Here is a 16598-nt window from a genome sequence, read left to right as displayed (position 1 = left end):
GCATTATAAATGGGAGACCTGCGGGAATGATAAAAAATATGTGCAATACCCGCAATCCCGCACTGAAATTCAAGCCCTGGTTGATTGAGAATAAATAATAAGAGTAATTCCTTGATGTTTGTTGAGGCACATTTTATTCACCATTCTAGATTATTTTGAACAGCATGCAAATATAGAAGAAAGATTGAAGTCTGATTTTATGATAGGGAACATTATTTAATTGTATTTTTCTCAGATCATCAGTTATATCATTTCTGATATAGAAAAACAGAACTAGTTTGCTTTTTCCTGCAACGAAGAACTTGCTTTACTAACATAGAATGGGGGAACTTCTGTGGTCAAGCAGTGAGATTTTTTTATATAAAATAACTAGTAAAACGATGGTTAAAAAGTGGAATGTAGATAAAAAGCTCATAGTAAAAGTTCAATTTGTTTCATGCAGATCTCTGAGTGTTCAAATTTCAGATGGCTTCTGTGACCCTGACGAATGGAAGCAACAAGAGGGCAAAGAGGCGAATGCAGAAAGAAGAAGAGAGAAGCGGGTGAGGGGTTCTCGGCTCCCCTCCTGAAGTTCAAAAAGACTCAGAAATTCTGATTTAATGCTGGAAAAGGTCTCAACTTTCACTTGAGACTTTTCCTGAGGACAAAGAGGAAATTCTGAGATGCAAAACTGTGGCAGGATCGATCAAAAGCCCAAACTAAGAAGAGGCAGAGAAACAACAGAGCCTGTTCTCCACTCTGCAACGACCTTTGAGTGACAACAAGGCTGACAAAACATGCAGAGCGACAGAACACACTGATCTAAAAACAGAAGAACAGGTGTGGCTACTTCAATCATCACTCTAGAGACTGCTTCAAATTTGGTTAATTATTAAATTAACTTTATTCTTCTTGATTATTCACTCATAGCAATTACTTATATTCTCTGCTAAACTAACCCTCTCTGCTTTAGGTACAAGTCCAGGCCTATAAGAAAAAGAAAATACAGAGAAGTGGGAGCTCAACTCACCAAATAGTTAAAGGGTCATTTCACCCATTTGAACATTGTTTTTTATTTAAAGTGGGTCATATATGTAGTCGAAATGTAAAATAATTTTTGAATTTGGTGCCTTCGTGACCGAGAAAAGACAAAAAATAACTTCAGGACGCATTTGTTTGAAAGACAACAACTCCCACAATGCACCACATTGCACAGCTCCGCAAGCCACTCCCACTAATCCAGAAAGCGCATATCTGCCTATAAGAGAAATCACTCTTCCGTCTACAAGGCTAGCTACCCCCAGAGCTTGAAATTCATTTCACATTCACACAAAATGTCTAGTTAGTTGGCGAACTCATATAGTGCATTACTCCTCGTTTGTATTTCTTTCGAAAAGGTGAATTATTGCATGGTACCTGGATGTTCAGTCAGAACATATGCGGTGCGAAACTAGGATAGTTCTCAACACAAACGTCCGTGTCCTCGTCTGATTCAGAGATTTCGTCCAGGAGAAATTGTCATCGTTGAAATTCTTTGCCGCAGACGGACTCTATCTCTGTGTTCGTAGCGGTTCGTAGCTGCATTGTGAGATCACCGGCGCCACCAGTCCGCCCTAACTCGAGCCAGTCCGGGCTCCTCGTCCGCGGCAGGCAGGTCTTCTGCCTCGGCTGCTCTTCGCTATAATGCGGCTTGTAAAGGTAGCCACAAACACCTGATTCAAGCATCAGACTTCCGAAATCCTCTTCTTCTATATCATATTGAGCACTCTCCTCCGCTATTGTCATAACTTTACATCTGTCTCCACAGCGCCTGTTAGCTTAGCTTCAAACAAGATGGAGGATATTGCTTTCAGTTTCAGAGAGTAAAGTCCCACCCACTGATCTGTAATAGGCCTGTAGCGTGAGCGGGTCCCGCCCCCTGGGAAAGATGAGAAACTAGTGTCTGTAGTCTTAACAGAAATCCCCCCCTCTTACACTTCCTCCTACAATGACGCAAAATGACGATTTTTAGAGGTAAATAACAGATTTCTCCCGTCTCAGGGGAAAATGAGAGAGTGTTGCACGACCATTCAATAGTATGACTGGGTTTCTAACAATGCAAAGCTTAATGCAAATGGGTGAAGTGTCCCTTTAAAACTGAGGCTGGATTTGATATAGTGAGGGCTATTATTTTCAACAACTATGGGGCTAAAAGCATGATAGAATTATTCTCTGGCAAAGAAAAAAATAGACACAAAATGTCAAAGAATTATTATTTTTGTTTACAAAACAAAGATACTGGTCACTCCCATCTTGTTTTAATCATTTTCTAGAGATATAGATTGGAGAAGGAAAAATAACTCCAAATGGTCCAAAATTAGGAAATGATGTCAAAACTGGGATAATGAGATGGAAACGTTATTGGCCACGGATCCAAGATTAGGTAGAGCTCTCACAAAACAAAAAGATTATGAAAAAGTAGAGCAAACAAATGACAAAATGCATTTGAGAAATTACAATTGGCTGCCTTACTCTCAACTGCACCATGCTTAGGCCTATTATTCTGAAATACTTAATCTAATTGAGTTAGAAAAAAAGAAAAAGAAAGAAGGGTTGATAACAACAGTCTTTAACTAAACATTAAGATCACTGACACTTCTGAATAGTGTTTGCGTAGCTGTGTTGTGATGTTGTTTGTCTGGTTTGGTTTTGTTTTATGTCTGTCATCCTGCTGATCATACGATGTGTTCCCTTGTCTTATGTGTCATATTCTGATTGGTTTATTGCCTTGATTGATCATAGGTGTCCCTTGTCTAGTCATTAGTCTTGTGTGCATTTAAGCCCTCATGTTAGGCTTGTTACTTTGTCAAGTATTGTTTCACTGTAACTGCTGCTGGTAAGCCATCTCCATGTTCTTGTTTTAAGTGCCATCCCACGCCATGCCTTTGTTTTAAGTTTGATCTAGTTTTGAATAAATACTGCACTTGGGTTCTTCAACCTCGCCTCCAGTGGACTCTGTTACAGGAAGCCCCTGAAGCAAACACAATACTTGGCTATCAGAACCAAAAATAATGAAATTATTACTAGTGCAAGAGGAATAAGCAGAAAATAAAAATTGGACCTAACAATAAGCTGTTGATAATGATAACGAGTTTAATCAATTATCTCAAACAATGAAGAACGAGTTTGTTTCTCTTAAGTGTTATGGCCTCTTCTTCAGCTCCCTGAACACAAAAGCTTTTTCCCGGTGTAATTCTTCTGGTGCTCTTCTTCAGCATGAGAAGGCAGAAGTGATTTTAAAACGAAGGCCCGAGTGAAACTCTTCCCGCATTGATCACGTGTAAGTTTGTTTCTCTCCGCTGTGGATCTTCATGTGATTCTTCAGCCTTGATTTACATTTTAAACTTCGTTGACGTCCATCAGATCTAAAAGAAACATTAAATCGTGAGATTTCAAATGAGAGACAAACGTGAAATGAAAAGTGAAGCTCAAAGTCAAGATCACTGATGAGTTTGACAGTCATTTTAATCTCATCAAATCTGGTCAACAACTGCTGTGCACGATTATGATCTATTTTAATGTCATGAAGATGATTTGTGTTATAAAACACTAGTTTGGTCATGAAACAATGTAAATCTGGTGCGCATCAGCATGTTCTTCATCATGAAGAATGAATGAGGAATCAAGAATAAACACCAACCTCTTTGCTCTTCAGTATCTTGATGTTTCATTCTGCAGGTTCTGGATCACTGGCGTTCTCTCGGTCCTCTCCTTCCAGATGCTTTCTGGCAGTTCTGCTAATAACAAACAAGTTTCATTTCTTACAGACATGATGAGAGAGGAATAATCAATATTTCAAGTACTAAGGCTAATCACATGTTAAAAAAAATAGTGATCTTGATCATGTAACCTAACCGTGTTGTTCAATAAAACCCAAATTATGACTTACTTTGATACTTTATTTGAACCAATTATTGCTTGTTATTATATATTTGTTTTTTAATGGCTGTTGTTTCACTTGGATCTATCTTTATTACCACATTTATGTTTGATTACTCGATTTATCGGTGGAATAATTGGTAAAATACTCAATTACTAAAATAATCGATAGCTGCAGCCCTACTTTACTTTTGCTTTAAAAAAGGATTTCATAGAAATTTGGATTTCATTTGGAGTTTCACTACTGAAGTCCTCTGTTTATTTATTTCATCTGTGCTGAACATGTGGACATATGGACATTCAGAACATGCTGACTTTCTCAGACTTATTATTGTTATTACTAATATTTACTGTTATTTTATTTTTTATTTTATGTTTCTATACAAATTTGTACTAATTTAGTCAATATATTAATCAATACAAAAAATAGTCGTTAGTGGCAGCCCTAGAAAAAAACTATTGTGGAGTGGAAACGGCTTACAAGTCAATAAGCAATGCTTGTCCCGAGAGCGAGTGAGTCTCTGTTCAACTTTACAGAACGAGCTCCAGGACCTCAAGTTGATGAAGAGCAATAATTCTGACTAAAATACACATTGGTTTATTCTACATTAATCTACATTGTTCATAGAAGATTAACATGAAGGATGCGATAACATGCGATGATGTTTTCATTGTTTTGTTTACTTTTCTGACAATGTATATACAAAATATTTATGTGTTATACTTGAGAGTAAAGAGAATGGAATATTCACAGGAATATATATATATATATATATATATATTGGGGTTAAAAAGATGGAAACTGTAGTATTAAAAACGCTTTACAATAAGATTCAATTTGTTAGATAACATTAGATAAAATAACCTAACAATAAACAATATACTGTCGCAATTATTCTCCTTGGGGTTCATTTAAAAATACATTTTTAAAATCAAAAGATAACATTATTTATGTTAACATTATTTAATGCACAATGACTGAAGTGAACAAACATGACCAATCAAGTATTTGTATTAAATAACATTCACAAACATTAATTAATGTTGTAAAAATATGTTGTTCACTCAATGTGTTGATGTTAGATAATGCTAATGAATGGTATCTTATTGTAGTGTTACCAAACAGGAGATAAAACGCGATTTATTTGACTTGGTTGTACTTTTATTTAATCCAAAACATTCATATTTAATTTTAAAAGGGCTTTTTAAACCTGCTAAGAGTTATCCAGCCAAGAATAAGCCTAGAACAGCTTTTCTGATGGACTGATATTAATAACATGATGACGGCTTTTTATTTCATTTCTCATCTCCATAAATATATCTAAAGCTAATGCAAGGGCTAGAAATCAATTAATTCTTTGCTGATACTTCCTCGTCATCATGAAGAGCGCAGTTCGCACCGCGTCTGTCGTTGCTATGCAACCAACATAGGCGCGCCTGGAAAAATGAGCAAAACCTTGGGAGAACCCAGGCTCAGTCGGGGGCCAGTTCTCCTCTGGCGTTTATGAACTAGAGGCCGGAATGTAGTTTGAACTGTAAGATTAAAAATATTATATGAATGCCTGGCCGAAAAGATGCGTCTTTAATCCAGTTTTAAACTGGGAGAGCGAGTCTGAGCAACGAACAGTATCCGGAAGACTATTCCAGAGTTTTGGAGCTAAATGTGAAAATGCTCTCCCTCCTTTGGTGGATCTGGATATCCAAGGTATGACCAAAAGCCTCGAATTTAGTGACCTTAAAGAGCGCGATGGATTATAGGGTGATAGAAGATCCGTTAAATAGACTGGAGCTAAGCCGTTTAGGGCTTTATAAGTCAGTAGCAATACCTTGTAATTAATACGGAGCTTTATAGGTAACCAATGTAGTGATGATAAAATCGGTGTTATATGATCATATTTTCTTGATCTAGTAAGAACTCTAGCGGCGGCATTTTGGACTAACTGTAGCTTGTTTATTGAGGATGCAGGACAACCAGCTAATAAAGCATTACAGTAATCTAGTCTCGAGGTCATGAATGCATGAACTAACTTTTCTGCATCAGAAACAGATAGCATATTACGTAGCTTAGCAATGTTTCTAAGGTGGAAAAAGGCTGTTTTTGTAACATATGAAATATGATTTTCAAAAGACAGGTTACAGTCTAATATAACACCCAGGTCTTTTACTGTAGAGGATGAAGTAACAGGACACCCTACTATGTTAAAGTTGTATTGTGAGAGGTTTTGTGGGCGGTTTTTTGAACCGATGATTAGTACCTCTGTCTTGTCTGGATTTAATAAAAGAAAATTACGCGTCATCCAATCTTTTATATCTTTAACACACTCTGTCAATTTGGATAATTTAGCGTTTTCATCTGGCCGTGATGAAATATATATTTGAGTGTCATCAGCATAACAATGGAAACTAATTCCATGTTTCCTTATAATATTTCCAAGTGGCAGCATATATATTGAGAATAATAGAGGGCCTAACACAGATCCTTGCAGTACTCCATAGTTTACTGGAGTTATGATCGATTTTTCTCCATTTAAATAGACAAAATGGTAGCGGTCAGATAGGTATGATCTGAACCAGCTTAATGCTTGTCCTTGAACACCAGTATAATTTTGTAGTCGATCTAAGAGTATTGTATGATCTATAGTATCGAACGCAGCACTAAGATCAAGTAAAACTAGTATTGAGATACAGCCTTGGTCAGAAGCTATTAGTAAATCTTTTGTGATTTTAACGAGCGCAGTTTCAGTGCTATGATGCCGCCTGAACCCAGACTGAAACTTTTCATAGATGTAATTTTCTTGTAAGAAAGAGCCTAGTTGGGCAGACACAACTTTTTCTAGTATTTTAGACATAAATGGAATATTTGAAATGGGTCTATAATTTGGCTATAGGGTGATGTGTGTCTAACTTACACAGAAGAGACTTTGTTGCTCAGCACATGAAAATAAACTACTTACTGTGATCTCAGACTGAGGTGATGTGGTTTCTCCACTGCATGGATCTTCATGTGTCGCTTCAGGTGAGTTTGAAAAGAGAAACTCTTTCCACACTGATCACACGTATGCGGCTTCTCTCCAGTGTGGATCCTCTCATGTGTTTTCAGACTTCTTGACTGACTGAATCTCTTGTCACAGTGTGAACACTTGTAAGGTTTTTCTCCAGTGTGGATCCTCTGGTGCAGTTTTAAATGTTGAGCTGTAGTAAAAGTCTTCTCACACTCAAAGCACATGTACTCTCTCACACCAGTGTGAATTTTCTCATGTTTATGTAAATGTTGCCGCAGTGAAAAACTCTTTCCACACACAGAACATGAATGCGGCTTCTCCTTCGTATGAACTGTCAGGTGTTTCTTCAGCTCTGATGTACAGATAAATGTTTTGCCGCACTGATCACATGAGAACGGCTTCTCTCCGGTGTGGATCCTCATGTGAAGATTAAGGTGTGAAGATCGTCTGAAATCTTTCCCACATTTATCACAATTAAACGGTTTCTCTCCAGTGTGGATCATCATGTGTATCTTCAGTGGACTTTTAAAAGCAAAACTCTGTCCACACTGATCACACGTATCCGGTTTCTCTCCAGTGTGGTTCATCTCATGTGATTTCAGATGTTGTGATCGACTGAATCTCTTGTCACAGTGTGAACACTTGTAAGGTTTTTCTCCAGTGTGAATTCTCTGGTGCAGTTTTAAACTGTTCGCTTCAGTAAAAGTCTTCCCACACTCAAAGCACATGTACTCTCTCACACCAGTGTGAATTTTCTCATGTGCATGTAAAGTTTGACGCCATGAAAAACTCTTTCCACACACAGAACATGAATGCGGCTTCTCCTTCGTATGAACTGTCAGGTGTGACTTCAGCTCTGATGACCTAAGAAATGTTTTGCCACATTGATCACATGAGAACGGCTTCTCTCCGGTGTGGATCCTCATGTGTCCTTTAAGGTGTGAAGATTGAATGAAATCTTTCCCACATTTATCACACTTAAACGGCTTCTCTCCAGTGTGGATTCTCATGTGAACATTAAGATGATATGTGTTTGAGAATCTCTTTCCACACTGATCACACGAGAACGGCTTCTCTCCGGTGTGAATTCTCAAGTGGCGCTCAAGACCATCTTTGCGTGCGAAACTGTTTCCACACTGAGTGCAGGTGAAAGATTTCTTGTCTCTTCTTTTCTTTAAAAATGTCTTTTTAGTCTTTGAGCGACTCAGAGGTTTTTCTCCAGGTTTGACATGATGTTCCTCCTCCACTTCACTCAGTTCTTCTCTCTCCTCCTCCACTTCACTCAGTTCTTCACTCTCCTCGCTCTCAAAATAATTCACTGAAAGAAATATAAATTGAAAGGGCATGAAAGTGAGCCCTAAAGTAATAGTAGAAAGTAGACAACTGTTTTAAATATTATGATAATTTGATAAATTGATTATTTATCAGTTAAAATAGTACGTTGATAATCAATATAAAAATTTCTCAAACCTCCCTTTACTGACCATTTGTTGAAGAAAAACCCAGAACATTCTGTACCATTTCATAGTTAAACTGTTTATCTAAAAGTGATGAAGTGCTTAAATGTTTCTAACATGAATGAATGTAGGGGTGGGCAATATCTTGATATTTAAAATATATCGAGATATTTTTTAAACACGATATGGATTTTGACATATCGTATATATCGATATATTGTTTGTATTAAATTCTGATTTCACCAATTTGTTTGTTTGCCTTCTCTGTGCTGTGCCCACCTCCGCCTCCTTCGCATGTTGTCTCATTCAACCAAGTCCCCCGAGTTTAATTTTGGCAAATAAATTTGCCAAAATTAGTAATGATATTTATATGCAGGTTTATTAAAAATAGTGCAATATGTATTATTTATTCCTTTATTTTACAGTTAAATTATTATTTTTGTATACAGGGATTTTGGTTTTTTTAATGTCGCAGAAGCACTTTGTTCCATGAACTGCCTACCTATTTGCACTTCAATAAAAAAATACTTTGTGGTATTTGGCATATTTGTTTTTGCAGTAGTTATTGGGGGTTATTTTTCCTGTAAAGATATCGAGATATATATCGTATATCGAGATATATTTTTTGCTCCATATCGCCCAGCCCTAAATGAATGAATGAAGAATAAACACCAACCTCTTTGTTCTTCAGGATCTTCAGTGTGTTTCATTCTGCAGGGTTCTGGATCACTCATGTTCTCACTGTCCTCTTAAATAAACTCAGTCTTTGCAGATTTCAGCTCTTCCTGATGCTCTGATGCTCGTCTTCACTTGTAGCTGATGGGAATTTACAGCATTTATTGGGGAATTACAGTGGGAGGAGCTTCACTGATGATGTGACCGCTGTGCGAGGAGCTTCACTGATGATGAATTACAGTGGGAGGAGCTTCACTGATGATGAATTGTAGTGTGAGTTGATCTGCTAAAATCAAAAATATATAAGTTACTGAGTTTGTTTTATGTTCATGGACTACAGAATATAATAATGTCAATTTTCCCAAATATAAATAATGGTAAGAAAAACAGTTGAAAGCATAAACAGTGTGGTGGCAAACAATTTTATATTACTGAATAAGAGACAAACATGTATCAAATGACCGCGAGAGGAGGGCATCCTTCCTTCATTATTGTCCTGACTCACCCCAAGGTTATTTCTCTAGGATAAATGAAAACATGTCTCAGTTATAACGAACACATTGTTACATTATTTATCAAACATGCATTAGGGTTAATAACAGTTCACTGTTATATTCATGTAGCAGAGAATCATGGGACTTCACACGCAATCCCGTGCATTTTATTACCATCATGTTTTCTAAGTTTCTATGAATATAAGAAAATGCAAACACACAGAACATATACAATTTCTACCACAACAGAAATAAACATAGGCAACATATAGTAACGATCAAATACCCTCAGTCTGTTGACACCAATGAAATGAGCTTTAAGTGTCCATTTACAGGAGATCTGAAGACATCAGCATAATAAATGAGGTGAAAACGTCTCTGGTTACTTACGTAACCTATGTTCTCTGAATAGAAAACGAGACGCTGCGGATAGCGCAGTGGGATATTCTCTGAATGTGCCGATTGTCTGAAGCCCTATAGAATCACGCCAATTCATTGGCTGATGGCGCCCGCGCAATCTGGCTCCGCCCCGACGCTCTTACGTCGCATCATTACATATTCGCGTGCGCCATCTGCTCCTCAGATTTCTCTGCCGAAAAGAAAACTGTCAACAGCGCGAGGAGCTTGGCAGCTAATGCAGCGTCTCGTTCCCTATTCAGAGAACATAGGTTACGTAAGTAACCAGAGACGTTCTCTTTCATAGGTTCACTCAACGCTGCGGATAGCGCAGTGGGAACGGACTACCAAACTCGCCAAGCCAGAGCACTTACCATGACTGGTACATAAATGAGACAACGACCAAGATGAGTTCAAACAGAAAGAACCTGGGAAACCGGGGTCATGTCAAGATCCAAATTATAGAACCTTACAAAAGTGTGCGGAGAGGACCAGCCTGCCGCAACACAAATGTCCTCCAAAAGTGCTCCTCTAGAAAGAGCTTGAGAAGATGCCACACTTCTGGTGGAATGTGCTCTAATGCTAAGAGGTGAAGGCAAGCCACACACCTCGTAAGCCAACGAGATAGCTTCTGTGACCCAGTGAGAAATCCTCTGCTTTGATGCAGCAAGCCCACGGCGGCCAGCACCGAAGCAAACCAGAAGCTGGTTAGATTTCCTCCAACCACCTGAGCGGTCTACATATATCTTAAGAGAACGAACTGGGCAGAGCAAGTTAAGCTTCCTATCTTCCTCAGAAGAAAATGGAGGAGGGTGGAAAGCGTTAAGGTTAACCACCTGCGAGCGGAAAGTTGTGGAAAGAACCTTGACCAAGCCAGGAGCAAAGTCCAAGCAAGACTCGCTAACAGAAAGAGCTTGTAAGTCTCCTACCCGCTTTAATGAGGACAAAGCCAACAAAAGAGAAACCTTGAGAGTCAGAATCCGCTCCGGAGCTGACTCCAAGGGATCAAAGGGGGCCTTCGTCAAACCCTCCAGGACAACAGAAAGGTCCCATGAGGGAACTCTAGGGGAGCGAGCCGGTTTCAGGTGCTTAACCCCATGCATGAAGGCCGAAACTAACCTTAGTTTCCCCAGGTGAATCTTGTCCGATTCCCTATGTGCTGCAATAGCTGAGACATGAACTCTGAGAGTGGTAGCAGCTGCTCCAGAAGCAAACTTCTCCTGCAGGAACTCCAGTACTGAACCAACAGGGCAGTTAACTGGGCTCCTATCATGTGCTAAGCACCATGTCTCAAAAACCTTCCATTTGGAAGAATATAGCCTCCTTGTAGAAGGGGCTCTAGCACTCGCAATGGTCTCCTGAACGTCAGTTGGGAGATCAGAACTTAATGCTAACGGCCTCTGATTGGCCAAACATACAGCTTCCACATGTCTGGGCGAGGATGCCATATCCCTCCCTGCAGCTGGGACAGCAGGTCTTCCCTGACCGGGATCTTCCAGGGGGAAGATTCCAGCAGAGGAATTAGCTCCGAAAACCATGGCTGAGACGGCCAGAACAGAGCTACCAGGAGGAGGCGGACTCCGCTCTCTCTCACTCTGGCCAAGACCGCTTGGATCAGTTTGATGGGCGGGAAGGCATAGAGTTTCTGCGTTGGCCAAGGGTGAGCGAACGCATCTATCCCTAATGGAGCCGGGGGACTCAGGGGGAACCAAAGCGGGCATTGGGACGACTCTTGAGATGCAAAGAGGTCCACTTCTGCTTCTCCGAAAACCTCCCAGATCAGGGCCACCGTCTGGCGGTTCAACATCCATTCTCCCAATCTGAGTTTCTGCCTCGACAGAAAATCTGCTGCGAGGTTCAGAACCCCTGGGACATGAACCGCTCTTAGAGATAGGAATCTGCTCTGAGACCACAGGAGAAGGTGACGCGCATGCCTGTCTAGGGTGCGTGACCGAGAACCCCCCTGCCGGTTCACATGAGACACCACTGCCATGTTGTCTGTTCTGACAATTACATGGTGTCCCTCCAGAAGAGGGAGAAAATAATGCAGAGCCATAAAAACGGCTCTTAACTCCAGGCAGTTTATGTGCCAAGAGAGAGTCTTGCCAGTCCAGACCCCACACGCTGGTCTGCCCTCGAAAACTGCTCCCCAGCCGGTGAGAGAGGCATCATCGTAATCATCTGGCGACGAAATACCGCACCCATGCTGACCCCTTTCCGAAGAAAAAGAGGGTCCCGCCAAACTGACAGGGCTCGAAAGCAACTGCGCGATTCCTTCAGTAGGCGAAGGCGATGCCCTGGAGCCGCAATGGGGCCAGAGCTGCATCCATACACTTCGTGAATGTCCTCGGGGCCAGAGCGAGGCCGAAGGGAAGGACCCTGTACTGGAACGCTCTTTCTCCAAAGGCGAACCTGAGGAACTGCCTGTGTCGCCGTACAACCTGGATGTGAAAGTAAGCATCCTTTAGGTCTACTGTCACAAACCAATCCCCTGGCCGAATCTGAGATATGATAGCTTTCAGCGTCAACATCTTGAATTTCCCTTTGTAAAGGGCGAAGTTCAGTCGGCGGAGGTCCAGTGTGGGACGCAAACCGCCGCCCTTCTTCGGGACCAGGAAATAACGGCTGTAAAAGCCCCGCTCGGTTTCCCCTGAAGGAACCTCCTCTATTGCTCCTTTGAGAAGGAGGGATGAAATTTCCTGCTGAAGTACAGAAGCCTGAGTGGCGCTGTCTACTACAGTAGGAAAGACCCCGTTGAAACAAGGGGGATTGCGGCAAAACTGAAGAGTGTAGCCGAACCGAACTGTGCGAAGAACCCAAGACGATACCCCTGGTAAGCGCTCCCATTCCTGAAAGAAATGTGAAAGAGGAAGAGGGATGTTGTAATGCAGACGACATACCTGAGTGAGGGTGCCATGTTGACGTCCGTGGGGTAGAGAAGTTGACTGTGCAGGAGAGACCTTGGCGTCCTGGCACGTGAAGGGAGGCATCGATGTTGGGGTCATGGTGACCAGGACCGCCTGCTCCGGAGGAAAACGGAAAGTGCCTCCGAGGATGCGACCGGCAGTTATAGAGAGTGTCGGGGGTGAGGGGAGAAAGCAAAAAGCGTCTCCTTCCTCCCGCGCCGGGCTGAGTAGAGATGGTGAAAAATGGCCTGCACTTGGCGAAGGTGACAGGGCAAGGAAAGGAGAGCTGGGAGGTGGGCAGAAACGCTTGCGCGGTCTGTCCCAACCTTGAGGAAGCAAAGGAGCTCTCCTTTTTCCGACCGGAGAGTCAGGAACGGCTCTGGGCCGCCGGAGCGGTCGGTTTGTCGGACCGCTTCAACTGGAGGCGCTTGTGAGGCCGTTGACGGGGAAACGGGCGACCGCGGGCTCCCCAAACCGAGGTAGGTGGGGGATGCACCGGTTCGCTCCTCCTGGAAGAGAACTCCGGTCTATGAGAGGGACATTCTCTGGGTCGAACAGGGGAGGGAGCAGAAGGTTCCCTAGCCCTCCTGGGCATGAACTGTCTGAACGCGGCCGATTGGGATTTGGAGGAGCGGAATTTCTCAATCACCGTGTTGACCGCCTCACCAAACAACCCTGTTTGAGAAATGGGGGCGTCCAAGAGGAAAACCTTCTCCTTGTCACGGATCTCCGTGAGATTAAGCCACAAGTGGCGCTCCACCGCAACGGAACCAGCCATAGAGCGACCTATAGCGCGTGCGGTATGTTTGGTGGCTCTTAAGGCTAAATCCGTAGCCTTACGAAGCTCCTTGACCGCTTCAGGGGTCACGCCTTCGCCCTCGTCCATTTCCTTCAGGACGTCCGCTTGGTAGGCCTGAAGAATGGCCATAGTCTGCAGGGTCATGCCTGCCTGCCCAGCCGCCATGTAGGATTTTCCAATGAGAGAGGAAGTAGTCCTACATGCTTTAGAGGGGAGGAGGGGGCGTGACTTCCAAGACGGCGCAGACGACGGAGCAAGATGGTCGGCTAAAGTCTCCTCAATCGCCGGAATGGTGGAATAGCCCTGTTCCACAGAACCTACTAGGTTGGTGAAATCAGCAGCTGCCGCATTAGTGAGGCGCGCAGAGAAAGGCTGCTTCCAGGATCTGGAAATCTCGTGATGCAGATCACTGAAAAATGGCAGCTTTCTCCGTTGAGGCCTAGAACTAGGGCCACTGAGAAGCCTCTCGTCGAGTTTTGACGACTGAGATTCGCGGGGCTCGTCGGGCCAATCAATAGCGAGCTTCTCCGTAGCGCGCGAAAGTACGTCAACGAGCTCTGCGTAGGCCGCAGTAGGCCGCGCTTCCTGGCCGCTCGGCGGGATAACCTCGTCGGCGAGAGTAGGCCCGAAATCCTCGGAGTCGGAAGCCTCGGTAAAAAGTACATCCTCCAACCCGAAAGAAACCGCGTCGCGTGCTCCCGGGCTGGGGCGCAAATAATCGTGCGAAAATTCGACTGGCATGCCTCACGCGTGCCGAGGGGAGGGAGGGAGAAAAAGAGCGGGGCTCGTCTGCTCGAACTCCACATCCTCAAGCTCTACATCCGAACCCCAAGTCGCGGATCCTCGAGAGGCCTCGGGAGCGCGACAGGGGGAGACGAATGATTCCCTCTCAAAAACCGCGAGCCGCGATTTGAGGGTTTTGAGCAAAAAAATTTTCGCAGAATTTGCATTTAGACGATCCTATGACTGCCTCGCGCGCATGTGGAAAACCCAAACATTTAACACACTTACTGTGAGGGTCGTCGTTAGCGATGTAACGAGCACATGGCGGAGTACAGCATCGGTATTCCATGGCAAGTTCACCGTAAGGAGAAACAGAGTTCCGCTTGAACAGTCGCAGAAGCGCCGAGAATAATCCAGAAGTAGGCCTATTTCGAGCTCAGAAAAATCACGAGCGAAGGGCAAACGTGACCGCTTCGTTCTGAAGGCAGAGAAATCTGAGGAGCAGATGGCGCGCGCGAATATGTAATGATGCGACGTAAGAGCGTCGGGGCGGAGCCAGATTGCGCGGACGCCATCAGCCAATGAATTGGCGTGATTCTATAGGGCTTCAGACAATCGGCACATTCAGAGAATATCCCACTGCGCTATCTGCAGCGTTGAGTGAACCTATGAAAGAGAACAGGAACTATTGTCATGAAATAAAGAGTGTTTTCAGCAGATCTGTTAATATTGATGAGCCTCAGACTATCAACACTCACTCAACAAGCCATTCAGGATCATCAGCAGATCATCTCACTTTATTCTGAGTGTTTGCTGTTAGAAACACATTATTTGAGTCAGGATACATGATAAAAGCCTGTGAAACTGCTCTATTGAAAGACAATACTGTAATTTCTCAAACTATGACATGGATAAAACATCAATAACACAAAACAATGACACTCATCTTCCTCAACCACTACAGATTACAGCAGCATAATGTCCAAATTAATCTAAATATATAGTTTGATCTTATAATAATTATATTAATCACTACACAGTAAATTTGAAATCAACACCAATGTACTTACCGTAAAACTTCAAATAATAGCCCGGGCTTTTATTTTCCCAAATCGCCGAACTGCACCGGCTTGTATTTGAGACAGGCGTCTATATGAGACAGGCCTTTAATGTAGTGTTGAGACTTTCCCCTGTGCTGCAATATACATTTAGTTTTACATTCATTTACAGAAATCGATTTTCAGTTGATATTCTCAATTCATTCACTTAAAGGAGAACTCCATTTTTTTGTCAATTTGGAGTGCTGTCAATACAGAGAACAACGACAAAAATCGGTGTTGCCTTCACCGTGTTATCCTCTTTTTAAAATTTGCACCCTGTTGACTTCAATGGGGCAATATTTAAACCAGCTTTTAGCCTCTTAACATCCTTGATGTGTCATTACAAGTGCACAGGTCATGTGAGTGATTCCTTCAGAGTGATCACGAATGACTCTGACTGCAGTAGATGTGAAAGATATGAATAAAAGTGATGTTAATTCAGCCAGCGCACATACCTGTATTTACTTCCTGTTTTCGGTTGAAGTCCAAAGTAGTCGATTGCCGAGTTCACGCGCGTGATCATAGGTAACTAAAACTATGCGCGTGAACTCGACAATCGACTACTTTGGACTTCAACCGAAAACAGGATGTAAATACAGGTATTTGCGCTGGCTTAAATAACATCATTTTTATCCATTTCTTTCACATCTACTGCAGTCAGATTCACTCGTGTTCACTCTGAAGGAATCACTCACATGACCTGTGCACTTGTAATGACACATCAAGGATGTTAAGAGGCTAAAAGCTAGTTTAAATATTGCCCCATTGAAATCAACAGGGTGCAAATTTTAAAAAGAGGATAACACGGTGTAGGCACACCGATTTTTGTCGTTGTTCTCTGTATTAACAGCACTCCAAATTGACAAAAAAAATTAGCTCAATGTTAAAATTGACCGGAGTTCTCCTTTAACGGACGCTCTGAGGTAAAGCGTTCAGACTGCAGACTAAGAAATGATTGTATTTAATTGTACAGTACAATCATAACATAGTACAGACATGATCTTAATTCGATAATATCCTTAAACATAACAATATTGCTGGCCATAAACTGACAAAATGCGCGTCCAGTGTGCAATACCTCGAGTTGTCATAGGCGCGATGCTAACTCTCTCTGCCTGCCTTGCTTGCGCAAACAGCTCCGTCCAAATG

At 42.3% G+C, this 16598-nt stretch overlaps 1 protein-coding gene across 11 annotated transcripts in view; it reads right to left on the bottom strand.

Annotated features, from left to right (window-relative positions):
- Window positions 1–3095: 3095 nt before the first annotated feature.
- The window catches only part of LOC307162781 (uncharacterized protein), a 29844-nt gene continuing 16341 nt past the window's right edge, over window positions 3096–16598 (bottom strand). For 2 of the 11 annotated variants that reach the window (XM_079878392.1, XM_079878390.1), the window contains exons 2-6: window positions 9480–9551; window positions 9033–9317; window positions 6852–8217; window positions 3659–3752; window positions 3096–3383 (exon numbers count right to left, since the gene is read on the bottom strand). In XM_079878392.1, coding sequence (XP_079734518.1) covers window positions 3686–3752; window positions 6852–8217; window positions 9033–9090 — 1491 coding nt within the window. In that variant the 5' untranslated portion in view covers window positions 9091–9317; window positions 9480–9551 and the 3' untranslated portion in view covers window positions 3096–3383; window positions 3659–3685. Of the gene's footprint in view, window positions 3384–3658; window positions 3756–6851; window positions 8218–9032; window positions 9318–9479; window positions 9552–15107; window positions 15163–16598 lie in introns of all 11 variants that reach the window. The other 9 variants (XM_079878384.1, XM_079878388.1, XM_079878387.1 and 6 more) reach the window with 9 other exon arrangements.

The sequence above is a fragment of the Squalius cephalus genome (genome assembly GCF_949319135.1).
Source record: "Squalius cephalus genome assembly, chromosome: 1".
Taxonomy (NCBI): domain Eukaryota; kingdom Metazoa; phylum Chordata; class Actinopteri; order Cypriniformes; family Leuciscidae; genus Squalius; species Squalius cephalus.
This window is presented reverse-complemented; position numbering and strand designations above follow the sequence as displayed.